Below are 19,554 nucleotides of genomic sequence, written 5' to 3'. Positions count from 1 at the left end.
ACGCCGGATCCTTAACCCACGGAGCAAGGCCAGGGATCGAACCTGTGTCCTCACGGATACCAGTTAGATTTGTTTCAGAGGAGCCGTGACAGGACCTCCGGTTGTCAGCATTTTAAATGAGGTGATTTTACATGGTCACACACAAGAAAGAGTCAAGACACATTTTTCAACCTGATCTAATTTCAAGGTCTGTTGGCTCAGTTACAGAAACTTTCGGGGGCCAAAGACAACAGGAAATGCTGACAAGGAAAAGGACCTATAACCTCCCATACCTGTCACCCTGCCTGTCCCTTGAGCAAAAGACGTATCTACAACAGTTTTGCTTTTGTTTGAAAAAGAGAAACGCACCTTACAGCATGACCACCCAGCATGAATACACACCCACACCAGCCACGACCTACAATCTCACACACAGCACGGTGCTCACACCGCTATTTCTCTCTTTTCTCCTTTTGTCTTTTCAGGGCTGCACCCGAGGCACATGGAAGTTCCTAGACTAGGGGTCGGTCGAAGCAGAGCTGTAGCCGCCAGCCTATGTCACAGCCACAGCAACGCCGGATCCGAGCCAAATGTGTGACCTACACCACAGCTCGTGGCAACCCCGGATCCTCAACCCATCAGGTGAGGCCAGGGATTGAGCCTGCGCCCTCCTGTGTACCAGTCAGATTCGTGTGCACTGAGCCACGATGGGAACGCCTGTTATACTCCATTTTTTTAAGATTCTGGTTGTGACCCAGTAAATAAATTTAAAAGAAGAAAGTGCTTTTCCCCCCACAACATCGTCACAAATGTCACAACCTTTGAAATACAGCATGCGAAAATGACTGTGAGGGTCCAAACTTCTATTCTGACCGAGAAGTTAAAGGCAGCCTCTACCTGTAGGAGATCCGTACAACTTTGCGAAAATAAACTTGAGTACAGACATCTCAGAACACACACTTTCCGTGCTCTTCCACTTGTCAAAAGACCTCCCAGTTGTTACGCCTTTTGAGGGCCACACCTGAGGCATGTGCCACAGCCACACGGGATCCAGGCTGCGTCTGCAACCTACAGCACAGCTCACACCACCACCAGATCCTTAACCCACTGAGCAAGGCCAGGGATCGAACCCGCAACCTCATGGACACTAGTCTGGTTCTTAACCTGCTAAGCCCAATGGGAACTCCCAGGTGTTTCACCCATTTTTAAAATTTATTCTTTCAAACGTACACACACACTCGTTGGGACGCTGGTCTAATACAATTGTGTCCTGATGGTTTTAAGGGCTGCCTTTTTAAAGCTACCTAAGTGCCATTTATAAAATCAGTTGGTATTCGTGGAAGTGACGGGACACCCGACCAGCGAGCAGTGCGGCAACACCGTCGGTATTGAGGGGACACCTCTCAGACCCGCAGCTAAGCTCCCCCAGCAGTGAGAGCCGGGCGCACCCCTCAGGCTGGGAGCAGGACGAGGCGGTCTGTCCTCCCGCTTCTGTCCAACGCTGGGCTAGAGGGTCTGGCCAGAGAAATGAGGAAGGGAAAGGGAAGGCACCCATACGGAAAAAGCAGCAGCCAAACTACCTCCACCTGCACGTAGCAGGATACTGTTGGTGGGAAATCCTAAGGAATCCACCCGAAAACTCTACTGAAACTAATGAAGGCGCTCGGCAAGTTCCCAGGAGTCAAGACTCGCATTTCTCCACACTGGCAACAATGTGAAATGAGCACTTTTTTTTTTTTTTTTTTTTTTGCTATTTGGGACCACCCTCACGGCATGTGGGGGTTCCCAGGCTAGGGGTTGCATAGGAGCTGCAGCTGCCGGTCTACACCACAGCCACAGCACCTCAGGATCCAAGCCGCGTCTGCGTGCGACCTACACCACAGCTCGGCGAAACACCAGATCCTTAACCCACAACCCACTGAGTGAGGCCAGGGACTGAACCTGTGTCCTCATGGAGGCTGGTCACATTCGTTTCTGCTGAGCCACAACAGGACCTCCCACAGCCGTGGCTGGGACCCCATCCCTGGCCCGGGAACCTCATGTGACACCGCAGCAGCCATAAAAAGCAAGCAGAGGTGAAAAGAAAGGTACGACTCACACGTACTACCAGCTGAAGAAATCAAAGTCTTAAACGGGAAGCCACCCCCTGTTCGTGGGCCGCAAAGAAGAGTGACGCTGGAAGAGCACTCGTCTCCCGCTTGGTCGCAGATCCGAGGAGCCCGAACCGGAGCCCACCTGCGTGTGCAGAAGCTGCCCAGCGGGTCCCGAGCCCCACGTGGGAACGCACAGGGACCCAGGGCAGCCAGCGCCGTCCTGGGAGGAATGAACAAGGGGGCTCACACAGCCGGGCGCGGGGACACAGCCCGGCTTCAGCCGCCAAGAGGGTGGGGCCCTGGCGGGAGGATGCACAGGGGCTGGGACGGAGCCAAGAGGCCAGTGACATCCACAAGCCCTGGATGTTTTCAAGGGTGTCAAGGCCGTTCAGCAGGGAAAAAAGTGTCTCTTCAACAAATGGTGCTGGGAGTTCCCATCCTGGCGCAGCGGAAACGCGTCTGATTCGGAACCATGAGGTTTCAGGTTCGATCCCTGGCCTCGCTCAGTGGGCTAAGGATCCGGCATTGCCAGGAGCTGTGGTGCAGGTCGCAGAAGTGGCTCGGATCCCGCGTTGCTGTGGCGGTGGTGCAGGCCGGCAGCAGTAGCTCCAATTAGACCCCTAGCCTGGGAACCTCCATATGCTGTGGGTGCAGCCCTAAAAAGCAAAAATCAAAAACAAACCAAAAAACAGCCAAAAAACAGTGCAAGGACAACTAGCTACCCACATGTAGAAGAATAAAGCTAGACCCCTACAATCACACCACATACAAAAATTAAGTTAGTTCATAGACCTCGCTATGAGATTTTTAGGAAAAATGGAGCAAGTCTTTGTGACCTCGGGTTGGGCAATGGTTTTTCAGGACACCCACGCACCAACAGGTAAAACAAAAGCTCGTAAACTGAACTGTATCAAAATGACACATGCTGTAAACAATGCCATCGAGAAAGTACAAGGAGGAGTTCCCACTGTGGCGAGCTGGTTCACCATCGGGCTGTCTCTGTGGAGGCACTGGTTTGATCCCTGGCCTGGTGCAGTGGGCCAGGGAGCTGGCACTGCTGCAGCTGCAGCATAGGTCGCAGCTCCAGCCTGGATTCAGTCCCTGGCACAGGACCTTCCACAGGCCACTGGGGGGGCCGAAAGAGAAAAGACAACGTGAAAACGGTTCTCAAAGGCGGGAGGAACTCCCTGCAAAGCACACCTGTGCCGGGGGTTACATCCGGGACACCCAGCGAACTCTTACAGCTCAGCAAGGAAAAGGCAACCCCCTTTAAAACGGGCAGAGGATTTGAAGAGACCCATCTCCAAAGACACGCGCCAAGACGGTATCATCAGTCATCCGGAAACTGCAAGGAGAACCCACACCGAGGCAGCAGCGCAGTCCCGCAAGGTTACAGCTCGAGTCAGACGGGTGCTGGGAAGAGGCCGCTTCCCGGAAAAGCGCGAAATCAGACCATCCTTCGCAGGACAAACCCCAACACACGCGGACCAAGGACCGCCAGAGCTGGTGGGGCGCAGACGGCACGACCCCCACGGAGATCAGTGTGGCGGGTCCCTCCAAACCAGGACCGCCCTCCACAGCCCGCACGCACCGTCCTGGGCATCTTCCCAGAGAAAACCACCACGCAAAGAGGTGCCTGCGCCCATGTGACCCGCAGCCTCCCAGCAGCCTCGCCAGAGAAGCAACCGCAGGGTCCACGGTGGAGGAGCAGGTCCCCAGATGTGCTGCGCACCCAGCGGAACAGCCTCCCCGTGACCAAGAACAAAACGATGCCAGTGCGACACCACGGATGGACCTAGAATGACCACGCCGAGTGACGTCAAGTCCGTGACAGCTCGTGCAGGCGGGGTCTGAGGTGGACACATTCGGCCTGAGCTACAAAGCAGAAACCCCGCACGGGCGTGCGGCTGCCAAGGCGGCGGACTCGCAGGTGCAAACGGTTCTGCTCGAGGGGAGGCCCTGGCGCACGGCGCGGGGACCCGGATTCCACGGCCTGGGATAAACCCTGGCGGAAAAGAGCGGGACAGAGGCCGCCCACCCGAGACGAACAGGACTCTGTACGCGCACCACCCGAGTTTTAAAAAATGGACTGAAGCCCTAAGTGGAAGGCCGGGAACCGTGAAACTCCTAGACGGAGAGAGGCGGAAGACTGGCATAAATCGTACCAATATAGTTTGACATCTGTCTCCTACAGCAAAGGAAACAAAAGCAAAAATAAACAAACGAGACCTAAGTAAACTTAAAAACTGCACAACAAAGGAGACCATCAACGAAACAGTCGACTGAAGAGGAGAAAAATAATTGCAAATGACGTGGCAGTAGGTTAATATCCAAAACATACCAAGAGTTTATACCATTCAACATGGAAAAAAAACCCCCACACACAACCGGAGTGAAAAACAGGCAGGAGACCTGAATGGAAGACCCGCAGCTGGCCAACCGACACGCAGAGAGGGCTCCGCATCGCTAGGCATCAGGGAAACGCCGAGCGAACCACCCGAGCTACCACCTCACACCTGGCAGAACGGCCACCGTCAGAAAGGCCGCGGATCACACGTGGCGGCAGGGCCGCCGACCAAAGGGGCACGGGGTGGTGGGAGTGTAACTTCGCAGCCACCAGGGAAAACAGGGCCGAGGGTTCTCAAATCACTAAAAAAAAACAGAGCCACCATACGATTCAGCGATTTCATTTCCGGGAATATCTCCAAAGGAACTGAAAACACGCATTAGAAGAGATACGTGCACTCCCATTTCAGAGCAGCCTTTGCAAGAGCAGGATGTGGAAGCACCTGAGCTTGTCCATGGAAAGAAGGCTGAATTAAAAACTGTGACACACATACACACAGACGTGCATATAAACACATGGTAGAGTATTACCCAGTGATAAAAAAAGAATAAAATGTTGCCATTTGCAACAACATGGATGGCGTATATTTTGCCTGGTGAAGCAGTAAGTCAGAGAAAGACAAACGCTGTGACGTCACTTCTGTGTGGAATCTACAGAATCAGTGAGACTGGTGAACATGACCCAAAAGAAAGAGACCCAAAGACGCAGAAAGCAGGCGGTTAATGAACCCAACCAGCGTCCATGAGGACGCAGGTTCGATCCGTGGGTTAAGGATCCCCCGTGGCCGTGGCTGTGGTGTGGGCCGGCAGCTGTGGCTTTCATTGGACCCCTAGACTGGGAACCTCCTTGTGCTGTGGGCGCGGCCCTAGAAAGACAAGAAAACAAACAAAAAAAGACACAGAGAGCAAACGAGTGGTTACCAGTCGGGAGTGGGGAGGGGAGGGGCGAGACTCGAGCAGGGGATCCAGAGGTGCGGACCCCTGTGTGTATAAAAGTAAGTCACAGGATGCTGAGCACAGCACAGGGGATGCAGCCACCGTCTTCTCAGAACGACACACGGAACACAACCTTTACACGTCGAGAATCAGGGCGTTCCTGTTGTGGCTCAGTGGAAACGAACCCAACTCGTATCCATGAGGACGTGCGTTTGATCCCTGGCCTCGCTCAGTGGGTTAAGAATCCTGTGTTTCTGAAAGCTGCAGTGTAGGCCGCAGACACAGCTCAGATCTGGCATTGCTGTGACCACGGCGTAGGCAGCAGCTGCAGATCCAACTGGATCCCTAGCCTGGGGACCTCCATATGCCACAGCTGTGGCCCTAAAAAGCAAAAAAACAAAGAAAGAAAGAAAGAAGAAAAAAAATTGTGACTCACTGCTGTACACCTAAAACCTACATAATAGTACACCTCAGCTATAACTGAACTTAAATAATTTTTTAAAATAAGGTAATAGGTGAGTTCCCATCGTGGCGCAGTGGAAACGAATCTGACTAGGAACCATGAGGTTGTGAGTGTGATCCCTGGCCTCACTCAGTGGGTTGGGGATCCGGCGTTGCAGTGAGATGGGGTGTAGGTAGCAGATGCAGCTCAGATCTGGCGTGGCTGTGGTGTGGGCCGGCAGCTGTAGTCCCGACTCACCCCTAGCCTGGGAACCTCCATAGGCTGCTGGTGCGGCCCTAAAAGGACAAAAGACAAAAAATAAATAAATTAATTAAATAAAATAAGATAATAGGAACAAGACCCATACAGACGCTGTCTTCACGAGACCCACTTCACTTCTAGGGACACATACAAACTGAAAGGGAGAGGATGGAAGAAAATCCTCCACGCAAACGGGAGTCAAAGGGAAGCTGGAGCAGCAGTGCTCCTATCAGACAAAACAGACCTTAAAATAACACCATGAGAGACAAAGAGGGACGGTACCTGATGATCAAAGGGTCAGTCCAAGAAAGAGGTAGAACAATTCTCCATATCTACACACCCAACACAGGTTCATGACAATATATAAGGCAGCTGCTAATGACCTGAAACGGACAAATCGACAATAACACCTACAGCTATGGACAGATCATCCAGACAGAAAATCAGCAAGGAAACACAGGCCCTGAATGAAGCACAGGCCCTGAAGTCCATAAGATGGACTTAACAGATATTCATAGGACATTCCATCCAAAAGCAACAGAATACACATTCTGCTCAAGTGCACATGGAACACTCTCTAAGACTGATCACATCCTGGGCTACAGATCCAACCTCGGTAACTTTAAGAAAATTGAAATCACATCAAGCATCTTCTCCGACCACGCTATACGACTAGAAAGCAACAAGAAAAAAACTGCAAAAAAAACACAAACACGTGGAGACTATACAACATGCTATGAAGCAACGAATGGATCACTGAAGAAATCAAAGAGGAAATTAAAAAATACCTGGCAGCAAATGACAACTAAGATACAACACTCCAAAACCTACGGGATGCAGCAAAAGCCGTTCTAAGAGGAAAGTTTATAGCAATACAAGCCCATCTTGGGAAACAAGAAAAAGCTCAAATAAACAAGCTAACTTTACATCTAAAGCACCTCGAGAGAGAAGAACAGACAGAACCTAAAGTGAGTAGAAGGAAAGAAATCAGAAAGATCAGAGCAGAAATCAGTGAACTAGAAACAAAGAAAACCATAGAAAAGATCAATGAAAGGAAAAGCTGGTTCTTCGCAAAGATCAACAAAATTGATAAACCCCCAGCCAGACTCATCAGGAAAAAAAGAGAGAGGACTCTAATCAATAAAATTAGAAATGAAAAAGGAGAAGTAACAACGGACATCACAGAAATACAAAGGATCCTAAGAGACTACTATATGCAACTATATGCCAATAAAATGGAAAACCTAGAAGAAATGGACAAATTCTTAGAAAAGTACAATCTTCCAAGACTAAACCAAGATGAAACAGCAAAGATGAATGGACCCATCACAAGACTGAAATTGAAACTGTGATGAAAAAAACTTCCAACAAACAAAAGTCCAGGACCAGATGGCTTCACAAGCAAATTTTATCAAACTTTCAGAGAAGAGCTGACACCTCTCCTTCTGAAACTACTCCAAAAAATTGCAGAGGAAGGGACACTCCCAAACTCACTCTATGAGGCCACCATCACCCCAATACCAAAACCAGACAAAGACTCCACAAAAAAAGAAAACTACAGGCCAAGTTCACTGATGAACATCGATGCAAAAATCCTTAACAAAACACTAGCAAACTGCATCCAACATGACATTACAAGGATTGTACATCATGACCCAGTGGGATTTATCCCAGGGATGCAAGGGTTCTTCAATATCCGTGAATCCATCAGTGTGATACACCACACAAACAAACTGAAGAATAAAAACCATATCATCCTCTCAATAGACGCGGAAAAGCCTTTGACAAAATCCAGCCCCCATTTCTGATAAAAACCCTTCAGAAAGTGAAGGGAAGCATAGAGGGAACCCACCTCAACATGATAAAGGCCATAGATGACAACCCCACAGCGAACGTCCTTCTCAACGGTGAAAAGCTGAAAGAATTCCCGCTGAGATCAGGAACGAGACAAGGATGCCCGCTCTCGCCACTACTCTTCAACATGGTTCTGGAAGTCCTAGCCACGGCAGTCAGAGAAGAAAAAGAGGTAAAAGGAATCCAAGTTGGAAAGGAAGAAGTCAAACTATCCCTATTTGCAAATGACACGACACTATACCTAGAGAATCCTAAAGGCTCTACCAGAAAACTGTTAGAGCCCATCCATGAATTTGGCAAAGTCGCAGGATACAAAATGAATACACAGAAATCGACGGCATTTCTATACACTAGCAGTGAAAGAGCAGAAAGAGAATTAGGGAAGCAGTCCCGTTGACCATCGGATCCAAAAGAATAAAATACCCAGGAGTAAACCTACCTAAAGAGACAAAAGACCTGCACTCTGGAAACTATAAGACACTGATGAAAGCAATCCAAGATGACACAAATAGGTGGAAAGACATCCCATGCTCTTGGATGGGAAGAGCCAATATATTGTCAAAATGACTACACTACCCAAGGCAATTTACAGATTCAATGCAATCCCTATCAAACTACCAAGGACATTTTTCACAGAACTCGAACAAAGTATTTTAAAGTTTGTTTGGAAGCACAAAAGACCCAGAATAGCCAAAAACATCCTGAAAAAGAAAAATGAAGCTGGAGGAATCAGGCTCCCTGACTTCAGACAACATTACAAAGCAACAGTCATCAAAACCGTACGGTACTGGCACAAAGACAGAAATCTAGATCAGTGGAGCAGGATAGAAAGCCCAGAATTAAACCCACGCACCTACAGCCGACTCATCGATGACAAAGGAGGCAAGAATACACAATGGAGAAAGGACAGCTTGTTCAATAAGTGGTGCTGGGAAAGCTGGCCAGCCACGTGGAAAAGAAGGAAATGAGAGCACTCCCTCACACCACACACACCAATAAACTCAAAACGGATTAAAGACCTAGATTATAAAACCAGACACTATGAAACTCTTAGAGGAAAACACAGGCCAAACACTCTCCCACATAAACGACAGCAACATCTTCTCAGATCCACCTCTTAGAGTCACGACAGTAAAAACAAACAAATGGGACTTAATTCAACTTAAAAGTTTCTGCACAGCAAAGGAAACCCTAAACAAAACAAAAAGACAACCCACGGAATGGGAGAAAATACATGCAAATGCATCGACCGACGAGGGATTAATCTCCAAAACTTACAAACACCTCCACAGTGCAACACCAAAAAAACAAACCCCATCAAAAAATGGGCAGATCTAAACACTCAATTCTCCAAAGACGACACACGGATGGCCAAAAAACACAGATGTTCAACAGCTCTCATTATTAGAGAAAAGCAAATCAAAGCCACTACAAGGAGTTCCCGTCATGGCTCAGTGGTTAACAAATCTGACTAGGAACCATGAGGTTACAGGTTCGATCCCTGGCCTCACTCAGTGGGTTAAGGACCCGGCGTTGCCGTGAGCTGTGGTGTAGGTCACAGACATGGCTCAGATCTGGCATTGCTGTGGCTGTGCTGTAGGCCGGCAGCTGTAGCTCCAATGAGACCCCTAGCCTGGGAACCTCAAAAGACAAAAACAAAACAAACAAACAAACAAAAACCATGACGAGGGGCCACCTTCCACCAGCCAGAATGGCCATCACCCACAGGTCTACAGACCATACGTGCCGGAGACGGTGTGGAGGAAAAGGAACCCTCTTGCGCTGTTGGTGGGGATGTAAACTGGTGCAACCACTTGGAAAACAGGATGGCGATGCCTCAGAAAACGAACACAGAATTCCCCCTGCATCCAGCAGTCCCACGCCTGGGCTTCTACCCAGAGAAAACCACGACTCGCAAAGACACATGTACCCCAACGTTCCCTGCAGCACTCTTTGCAATAACCAAGACACGGACACAACCTAAACGCCCCTCGACAGAGGAGTGGATCGAGAAGAGGTGGTACATACACACAGTGGAGTATTACTCAGCCATTAAAAGGAGTGAAAGAATGCCATCTGTAGCAACATGGGTGGACCTAGAAACTATCAAGCCAAGTGAAGTCAGTCAGACAGTGAGACGCCAACGCCACATGCTGTCCCTTCCATGTGGAATCTGGAAAAAGGGCACAATGGACTTCTCTGCAGAACAGACACGGACGCAACAGACTTAGAAAAACCTCTGGTTTCCGAAGGAGGCGGGTTGGCGGTGGGGGGATGGGCTGGGGGTGTGGGAGGGAAACGCTATAAAATTGGGTTGTAGTCATCACTGTACACCTATAAACGTAACAAAAGTCACTGAGTAAAAATAAATAAATACATAAATAAATAAAAAAGGGCACAATGAACCTCTCTGCAGAACAGACACGGACGCACAGACTGAAAAGCCTCTGGTTTCCCAGTGAGACAAGCTGGGGGGTGGGGGGATCCACCGAGGGTGTGGGAGGGAAACGCTATAAAGTTGCCCTGTGATGCTCACTGTACACCTACAAATGGAATAAACTGAGTAATAAAAAGTAAATAACAGGAACTGCATGGTGGCCTCACGGTTTAGGCTCCAGTACTGTCACTGCTGTGGCGCAGATCTGATCCCTGGCCCAGAACTCCCGCATGCCACCGGCGTGGACAGAAAGGGTTAAGTTGTAACAGTGGAGGGTAACACCTTTTTTGTGGGTGAGGATGTGGAGCCTGGAACACTGCCGGTGGGAAGGTAACACACAGTTCAATTGTTTTGCAAAGTCTGGCGGCTTCTCAAATGCTTAAACAGAGTCGTAGAAGCCAGCGATTCCAGCCCCAGGTGCACCCTCCTCAAGCCACGAAGCTGCAGGTCCATGGACACAGCTGGATGTGAACGCTGACCCCGCCCCATTATCTGCGAAACCACCCTAACGTCCGCGGTGAGGACGGTGTGCACGCGTGGTCTCTGTGCACCATGAGCGGCCCTTCAGCTGTGAGGCCGGGGGAGCGGATGGGCGAGAGCAGGGCCAGGGCGCGTGCCATGGGGCCCATTTCTGGCAAACGTCCACAGCAGGGAAATCCACAAACAGGGCCTCCTTCTGCGGTGACAACAACGCTCTGAAGTTAGTGGTGACGGCGGTATGATTCTGTTAACACGCGGAGAACCACTGAACTGCACACTTTAAAACGGTGACTTTTATGGTGTGTGAATCCCAACGAAGCCTTTTTTTTTTTTTAAGGCCGCAGCAGAGGCATAGGGAGGTTCCCAGGCTAGGGGTCAGATCAGAGCTGCAGCTGCCGGCCTGCACCACAGCCACAGCCACGCGGGACCCTTAACCCACCCAGCGAGGCCGGGGATCGAACCGGCATCTTCATGAATACTAGTCGGGCTTGTTCCCGCTGAGCCACAACAGCAACTCCCCGACAAAGTCTTACTTTTAAGGCAATCAGTCCCTCTAAAAGCCAGTTCCGTGCAGCCAGTACAGCGCTTCAGATGAACGAATGAACTTGCAGGGTCCACCCCGGACACTGCTGCCTCGGGTCAGGGCCAGCGCGACAGGCCAGCCGCGGGTCGGGGCGCTGGTCTCTTTGGGCATCGACCAAAACAAAACGGGACAAAACAGCCTCCTTGGAGGTGCATTTTAGTCCCGCCTCCTCAACCCCCTGCAGGAAGTTTATTTTATTGCAAGTATATTTCAGGAAGGCTACTTACTAGCTCAGACTTTTTTTTTTTTTGGTCTTTTAGGGCTGAACCCTCTGGGTATATGGAGGTTCCCAGGCTCGGGGTCGAATCGGGGCTGTAGCCGCCGGCCTACACCACAGCCCCAGCAACACGGGATCCGAGCCGCATCTGTGACCCACACCACAGCTCACAGCAACGCCGGATCCGTCACCCACTGAGGGAGGCCAGGGATCGAACCCACAACCTCAGGGTTCCCAGTCGGGTTCGCTAACCACTGAGCCACGACGGGAACGCCTACGTCCAACTTGGAGGTTCCCTTTCCCAGCACTAAGAGGACGAAAGTAACCAAAACGGACCCAGGCGCGAAGCCCAGGCGCAGCGGACCCGCCAGCCGCGGGCTCCGGCTCCACGGACCGACCCGTCAGACGGCGCCAGGGCCTTCCCGGTGCCGCGGAGGAGACCAATGCGGGGGGCGGGGGGGGGGGGGGACGGAAGAACCGGAGCGCAGAACAGGAGGTGTCCGCAGGCAGCAGCGAAGGCCCCCGAGGGCGCGGGCCCGACCCTCCCGCCCCGCGACCGCCCCCTCCGACCGCCCCCAAACACTGCTCTCGGCCGCCGGGTTAAATAAAGGAGGAGAATTTAATGGGCCGGCCCCATCCCCGGCCCCGCCCCGCGCCCTCAGCGGCTCCGCTGCTTCTGCGGCGGGAAGAAGGTGTACTTGGCGGGGTTAAACTCCTCCCAGATGCGCTCGAACTCGGCCAGGAAGAGCCGCACGTACTCCTCGTCCTCCAGGATCAGCACGTTCTCCCTGTTGTTCTGAATGGCCTGCGTGGTCCAGTTGAGCGAGCCGGTGATCAGCAGCTTCCTGTCCACGATGGCGAACTTGTGGTGCATGTAGCCCAGGTCCTGGTCATGCCGGACCTGGATGCCTGCGGAGAGCCACACGTCGCAGCCGCTGTCCCGCCGCCCCCCCCCCCGCCCTGTCGCGGCCCCTCGGCCGGGTTTGGGCTCCTTCCCAGGAGCGGACGCTGCAACGGCGCTGACGGCCGCTCGGGTCCAGTTTCCCCACGCACCCCTCACGCCTGGCCTGGTGACAGCGGCTGAGCCAGCCTGGGACCCACCTCAACCCACCCAGGGGCGGCGACGCGGAGGAAAGGGAGCATGGGTGTGTGGCGGGGGGGGGGGGTGAAGGCTCCAGGGTTGCCCATCCGCTGCTCTCAGGGTTCCTCAGTTTCCTCTGCGGAAAAGTCCCACCCCCGGCTCCCAGCCCCCTGACCTGGGTGGGCCCCCAGCCAGCCCCGCGGGCCCACCACCACACCGACAAGGCAGTTACTGGTTTCCGGAAAGCCAGTGGTCATCAGAGCAAAAAGCATCTGCTGCGGTTTCACGCCCCTAACCGGATCCCCCTGCGAGCACTGTCTTGCCTGCATGGGCAGCGCTGGGCCGGGCAGGCCCCAGCCCTTGGTGGTGGGGGATCAGGCTGACCTGAAGCCGAGCTCGCGTCCAGCCCCTCCGACCGTCCAGGGCAAGGAGCAGAAGTGCGCCCTGCGGCCCCTCCTGCCTCCTGCCCTTCCTCACGCCCGCGAGGCTCGAAAGGCTCTCCAGCAGCTGTGCCCGCTCTCCACGCAGCCACACCTGCTACCACGCCTCCTGACCCGCCTGGGTCCACTCAGCCTCCCCAGCGGGACCTCCTCATTCAGCACTGGGTCCCAGGCCCGGAAGGTCTTGGCAGCTATGGCTCACAGATTCCTGGCTCGCCCAGTGAGGGTGAGCCATGGCCGGGGTGCCAGCAGAGGAAGATCAAGCTGCACATGGAGTCTGGACGAGGGACCCTTGAGGGTTCCCCCAAACCTGAGGTTCAAGACCTCTCTAAAAACTGAGTAAATAAAACCACTCTGCCTAAACCCCCCAAGCTTCCCCCATCAAAAGCAGGGACAGACCAGAGCGACTCATGACTGCCTGGGGGCATCCTCGGTATTTAAACGAAGCTTCAAACCCTGTGAGGAGTACCAGAGGGTTCAAGTGATCTCACCCGCAGAGCCAACTCCCCGGGTCAGCACGAGGCCGGGGCTGCGCTGAGAGCAGCCAGGACAAATCTTAAAGGCCCCACGCGTGTTCGGGTCTCGGCGGCCACCAGAACTGACAGGTCAGGCGGCAGCCGGTGCAGGAATGACCCTCTCGGTACCTCCTCCATGGTGGAGGGCAGCGCACAGGACCGCACCACACGGAAGCAGCAGGAGGACTCACAGGTGAGGCCCAGGAGGATGCATGAGGTCTTCAAAGTGACCCAACTTCCAGCTCACCTGGCCCCACTCCAAGAAGAGAGGCAGGAAGAGAGACCTAACTTCCCTGTCGTTCTGCAACTGGAGAAGCAAATTAACTAAATACGCTTTACTGTATTACAGTTTGTCGCTTCAGAAGCTCTAAAGGGAAGTTTCCCGGGGAATTTAAGGTGAAAAGCTTCTTCCTCCCTTTGGTCCCGCGCACCTGTGCCCTGAACACAAAGACTTCTCAGCCCCGACAGCTTCCGTTTGCAGACCTGCTTCTAGCCTTTCCCCTCTATTTACTAAGTGCTTTCCGACTAAACCAACAGCACTTCAGACTGCAAAAGCCAAAACCTGAACTGGCAGGGCTGCACCCCCAGATCTATGCCCAAGGCGCAGGCTTCTCCGGCTCCCAAAGCCGTCTGGGTCAGGGGAAGGCGGCAGCAGACCGAACCCCGGGAATCACAGGCCCTGCTTCCCCCGGGGCTCCCACCCAGGTCTCCTTGTAAAACGCTCTGCACAGCTGCTGCTCATAAGGCCCTAGAATTTCCCCAGACTTTGCAAAGCCGCCAGGGTACGCGAGCGAGCCTCCCCGTCCTCAGACCCCTCCACAAACACCCCCCCACTTCCGCCTCTGCCTCCCCCGGCCCTGCGCCCCGCTTACCTGCCTTGCGGAGCAGGCCGATTTGCGAGCCGTTGAGGGCCATGTAGTCGCAGTCGGTGATCACGCGGACGCGCACCCCACGCTGGTGTAGCAGCTGCACCGCGCGGCCCAGCTGCGGGCTGGAGAAGGCGAACAGGCAGAGCTCGAGGCTGGCGCGGGCGGCCAGCAGGGCACGCAGGAGGCGGCTCAGCGAGCTCTCCCCGTGGGGGAGGCTGCACGGGCAGCCGGAAGGTGCGGCGCCCGGGGCCCGCAGCAGGGCCTCGGTGCAGGTCACCTGCGACGGGAAGAAGAGCACCTCGCGCAGCGGCCGCCGTCGCCCGGCCCGCAGCCAGCGCAGCAGTGCGGGGAGCGCCTCCAGGGCCAGCGCGAGGCCCGCGACCGCCACAGCCGCTACTTGCCAGCGTAACGGCCGCATGTTGCTAAGGCCGGCGAGGCCCAGCCCACCACGTGCGCCCGCCGAAGACTGCGCCTGCGCCTGCGCTCCCGCGGGCCACGTGCGCCGGCGACACACCGCACTTGCGCACTCAGCGCCCGCCGCCCCTTGCGACAGCACGTCCACCGTCCGCTGGCTTGCTGCGCCTGCGCATCCAGGTGCGCCCGCCCACACTGCGCCTGCGCATTCGCACCTCGCGGCCACGCACCCGCCACCTACTGCGCCTGCGCGTTCCCCCACAGGCCGCCCACTTCAGCTGCCTGCCAGCTGGCCTTGGCTCGCACTACCCCCAACGCCCGTGCATTCGTCACGCACCGCACCTGGGCACCGGCTTTCCACTGGGAACAGATGCCTGCCGCCCACGGCGCCTGCGTATTCAGCAGCCATCGCCCTTTGTGTCTGAGCTCACCTCCCACTAGCCCACTGCCTCTGTGCACCCACCTGCCGTCCACCTGTGGCCGCTGCCAGAGGGCACAGGGGCAACCGACAGATAAGGGACAATTTGAGGAACAACACAAGTAATGCATAATTGTATTATAACCCAAGAATAAAATACTACTCTAGGAGTCCCCATCGCGGCGCAGTGGGTAACGAACCCGACTAGGAACCATGAGGTATCGGTTCAACCCCTGGCCTTGCCCAGTGGGTTAAGGATCCGGCGTTGCTGTGAGCTGCGGTGTAGGTCACAGACGCGGCTTGGATCCTGCATTGCTGTGGCTCCGGCGTAGGCTGGTGGCTACAGCTCCGATTCAACCCCTAGCCTGGGAACCTCCATATGCCGAGGGAGCGGCCCTAGAAAAGGCAAAAAGACAAAAAAAAAAAAAAAACCTGAGATACTACTCTATAATGATGGAACGGACAGAATAAAAAAAAAAATGTAGTAGGAGTTCCTGTCACGGCTCAGCAGTTAACGAATCCAACTAGGAACCATGAGGTTACAGGTTCGATCCCTGGCCTCGCCCAGTGGGTTAAGGATCCGGCATTGCTGTGAGCTTCGGTGTAGGTCGCAGACACGGCTTGGATCCCGTGTTGCTGTGGCTGTAGTGTAGGCTGGGGGCTATAGCTCCAATTAGTCCCCTAGCCTGGGAACCTCCATATGCTGCAGGAGCAGCCCTAGAAAATGAAAAAAGACCAAAAAAAAAATCATAGTAGTTACGATCGTGGTTCAGCAGAAACAAATCTGACTAGTAACCACGAGGATGAGGTTCCGTCCCGGGCCTCACTCAGTGAGTTAAGGATCCGTTGTTGCCATGAGCTGTGAGCTGTGGTGTAGGTTACAGACCTGGCTCGGATCCCGTGTTGCTGTGACTGTGGTGTAGGCCACCGGCTACAACTCTGATTTGACCCCTAGCCTGGGAAACTCCCTATGTCACGGATGCAGCCCTAAAAAAAAAAAGGCAAAAAAAAAATTTGGAGCGAAAACGGTATGCCTTAGGCAAGAATTCCAAGGAATCTACGTAGACACGCCTCCAGAATGGCATCACGGGATCTGCCCTCCGAGCGGGAGCAGGACTGAGTGCCCACAGTGGGGAAAGAGGAGAGTCACCTTTCCCTGAAAAGAACTGCAGGCAGCCCCTTCCGCAGTGCTGGCTGAGGTCACCAGAGCCGGCGGCGCGCATCACGCAGCCCAGACGGGAGGCAGTGACAAGGTCACACCGCCTCTGCACGCTCTTTCCCAAAGCCCCAGGCTGCAGCTCCGTCCTGACGGGAGGCACCTCAGGAGCCGGCTTGGAGAGCGTGTTACACATTCCCCGGGACATCGGGCTGGTCTTCACGCCGTGGTCATGAAAAGAAGGAACAGCTTGGACACTGCCACAGACCGGAGCAGACGAGGGAGAGGCAGACTTGTCACGTGACAACTAAGTGCAGTGCGGTCCCCGGACTGGCTCCTGGGACAGAAAGACGATGCTGGTGGAATAAGCGGTGACGTCCAGATAGCATCTGCATTTGGGATTCACCGAAAGGACCCGGCGTTCGTTTCTGCACTGCGACCAACGCAGGACACTCACGCAAGTGAGGGAGTGGCTGCGCAGGGCGTGGGAGCGGCTTTCGGGTAAAGCTGAAGTTACTCCGAATCAAAAGCGTATTTAACATGCTAAACATGGACCTCCCACACGGCCCAGCTGTCCCGCTCCTGCTACAACCCCAAGTATCGCACACGAGGACTCGCACACAGACGTTCACGCCAGGATTCTGTGTAATCACTCAAATCTAGAAACGCCAGAATGTCCGGCAACTGATAACCGTCTGCGCGTCTGGGCAACGGGATGCTGTTTCGCAACAGAAAGAAAGAAACTTCGTATTTACGACAACGTGGCTGAATTTCACTCACAAAGAGAGCACGTGCTCTGTGATTCCTTTTGTATGACACCCTCGAAGACGCAAACTGTAGTGACAGAAAGAGGATCCGTGGTGCCCAGAGGCGGGGGACAGGGGGGTGGGAGGAAGTACAGAGAGACGCGAAGTGGCGGGCGTGTGTTTTCACCTCGATGGTGATGATGGTTCCGCGGGCACGCGCATAAGTGAAACGTGCCAGGTTACAAGGTTTAAAGAGCATAATTGATTGTATGTCAACCGTACGTCAATAAAACCGTGTTAAATAGAGCTCCTGAGTTTAATTCTGGCTCCCCTACTTCCTCACTGCATGTCCCAAGGTGGCTTCCTCTTTTGAGACCGTCTTATGAAATCAGAGTAAAGACTGAGAAGGTGGGAGTTCCTGCTGAGGCGCAACGGGACGGGCAGTGTGTGTGCAGCTCTGGGATGGAAGTTTGATTCCCTGGCCCGGCTCGGTGGGTTCAAGGGTCCAGTGTTGCTGCAGCTGTGGCCCAGGTCACAGCTGCGGCTCAGATTTGATCCCTGGCCCGGGAACTTCCACATGCCACAAAAACAAAAACAAGCAAGAACACGGAGCTGGGGGAAAGAGTCAACGACACCACCTCAGGGCATGGAAAGCCACTTAGGCTGGAGCAGCGGAGAAGGTGGCCTTGGTGGCTGGGGCTGCCCCCAACGTTTCACCACCCTACCCCCGCCCCAGGCTCGGGTGCCAAGAGCGGTATTCTCAGCCGTGTGGGGCCGGCTGCAAAACCCTGCAGTTTTGCTGGCTAAAAATGGTAGAGTCGGAGCTCCCGCCGTGGCTCAGCAGGTTAAGGATCTGGCGTTGCTGGGGCTGTGGTGTAGGCGGCAGCTGTGGCTCTGATTTAACCCCTCGCCTGGGAACTTCCATATGCAGGTGCGGCCCTAAAAAAAAAAAAAAAGAAAGAAAAAGCAGATTGAGTTGTGAAAGAATGAGAACAAGCCGCCTGACCAAGCTGGCAGTCGCGCTTGGGGCGAGCAGCAGATCAGTCAGAAACGTGACAGAGATCCTGGAAGTGAGAACATCAGGAAGGGACCGAGTTTGCTCTCGGCACTTCCCTGGCCAAGTGGGGAGCTGGCACGTGAGCACCCCCTGACCCACAACCAGAGTGACCGGCAGAGGCCCGCAGGCTCAGCGACTTTGGGTAAGCCCTCTGCTAAAATCCCTGCTGACTGTCCCATCAGAAAGACTCAGGGGCGACCCTGAATGAAAAGAACTTAAACCACTGGGCAGTCGCGCCAGCGAGCGCACGGCAGAGAGAAACGTGCTGAAGTGCCAGTCCAGGCCTGTTTCCCAAGAACAAGCTTCGGAAACACAGAATAAAACCCAGAGTGGCGCCACTCGGTTACCCAAAACGTCCAGCTCTCGGAGCTCCCACTGTGGCTCAGGGATAACAAACCTAAGAACCATGAGGATGCGGGGGGAATCCCGGGCCTCGCACAGCGGGTTAAGGATCTGGTGTCGCTGTGGCTGAGGCACAGGCTGGCCGCTGCAGCTCCGAGCGGAGCCCTAGCCTGGGAACCTCCACGTGCCCCAGGTGCGGGTCTGAAAAAAAAAAGCCCAGTTTTCAACCAAAGCTTATTAGACACGCAAAGAAGCAAGACAGGTTGCCCCACATGCAGGGAAACAAACCAAGAGAAACTAACTTTGGACTCAGGTTGGATTTAGTAGAAAGAGATTCCAAAGCAACTCATAAAGGGCAGCGTTCCCATCGTTAAGGACCCGACAGAGTGTCTGTAAGGATCTGGGTTTGATCCCTGGCCTCGCTCAGCGGGTTAAGGATCCGGCATTGCCTGAGCTGTGGTGTAGGGCGCAGAGGCGGCTCAGATCCGGCGTGGCTGGGGCTGTGGTGCAGGCCGGCAGCTGCGGCTCTGATTCGACCCCCAGCCTGGGACCCTCCGTGTGCCGCGGGAGGTGTGAGATGCCACGAGGAATTGTGGTTTATTCTCAAGAATTACAAATGGAAGAACTTAGGAGAGACGAGGTAACTGCCCAGTAGCCTGAACGAACACTCCAGACGGTCTTTCCTTGGAAAAGTGTGCACTGCGTCTGTAACGTAGCAACAGGAAGCCCTTGACCACCTTTGAGCACGGAGGAGATGCTCGCGTGTGCGGCGCTGCAAAAGCACAAAACCACTTCCGTCCCCGGAGCCGCCGTCCAGCTCATCTGGGTCTCAGCACAGTCTTAGAGGCCTGCCTCACGCTGGGGGTGGGGCCCGAAGCTTTCCAGAAA

At 54.1% G+C, this 19,554-nt stretch overlaps 1 protein-coding gene across 1 annotated transcript; it reads right to left on the bottom strand.

Annotated features, from left to right (window-relative positions):
• Positions 1 to 12,228: 12,228 nt before the first annotated feature.
• Positions 12,229 to 15,584, bottom strand: PLD6 (phospholipase D family member 6). The gene is made up of 2 exons (XM_047758774.1): positions 14,537 to 15,584; positions 12,229 to 12,537 (listed from the first exon to the last, which is right to left on the bottom strand). The coding sequence occupies exons 1-2, from the start codon at positions 14,949 to 14,951 to the stop codon at positions 12,287 to 12,289; spliced, it is 666 nt and encodes a 221-aa protein (XP_047614730.1). The 5' UTR covers positions 14,952 to 15,584; the 3' UTR covers positions 12,229 to 12,286.
• Positions 15,585 to 19,554: the final 3,970 nt, after the last annotated feature.

Source organism: Phacochoerus africanus, chromosome 14 (genome assembly GCF_016906955.1).
Source record: "Phacochoerus africanus isolate WHEZ1 chromosome 14, ROS_Pafr_v1, whole genome shotgun sequence".
NCBI lineage: Eukaryota > Metazoa > Chordata > Mammalia > Artiodactyla > Suidae > Phacochoerus > Phacochoerus africanus.
This window is presented reverse-complemented; position numbering and strand designations above follow the sequence as displayed.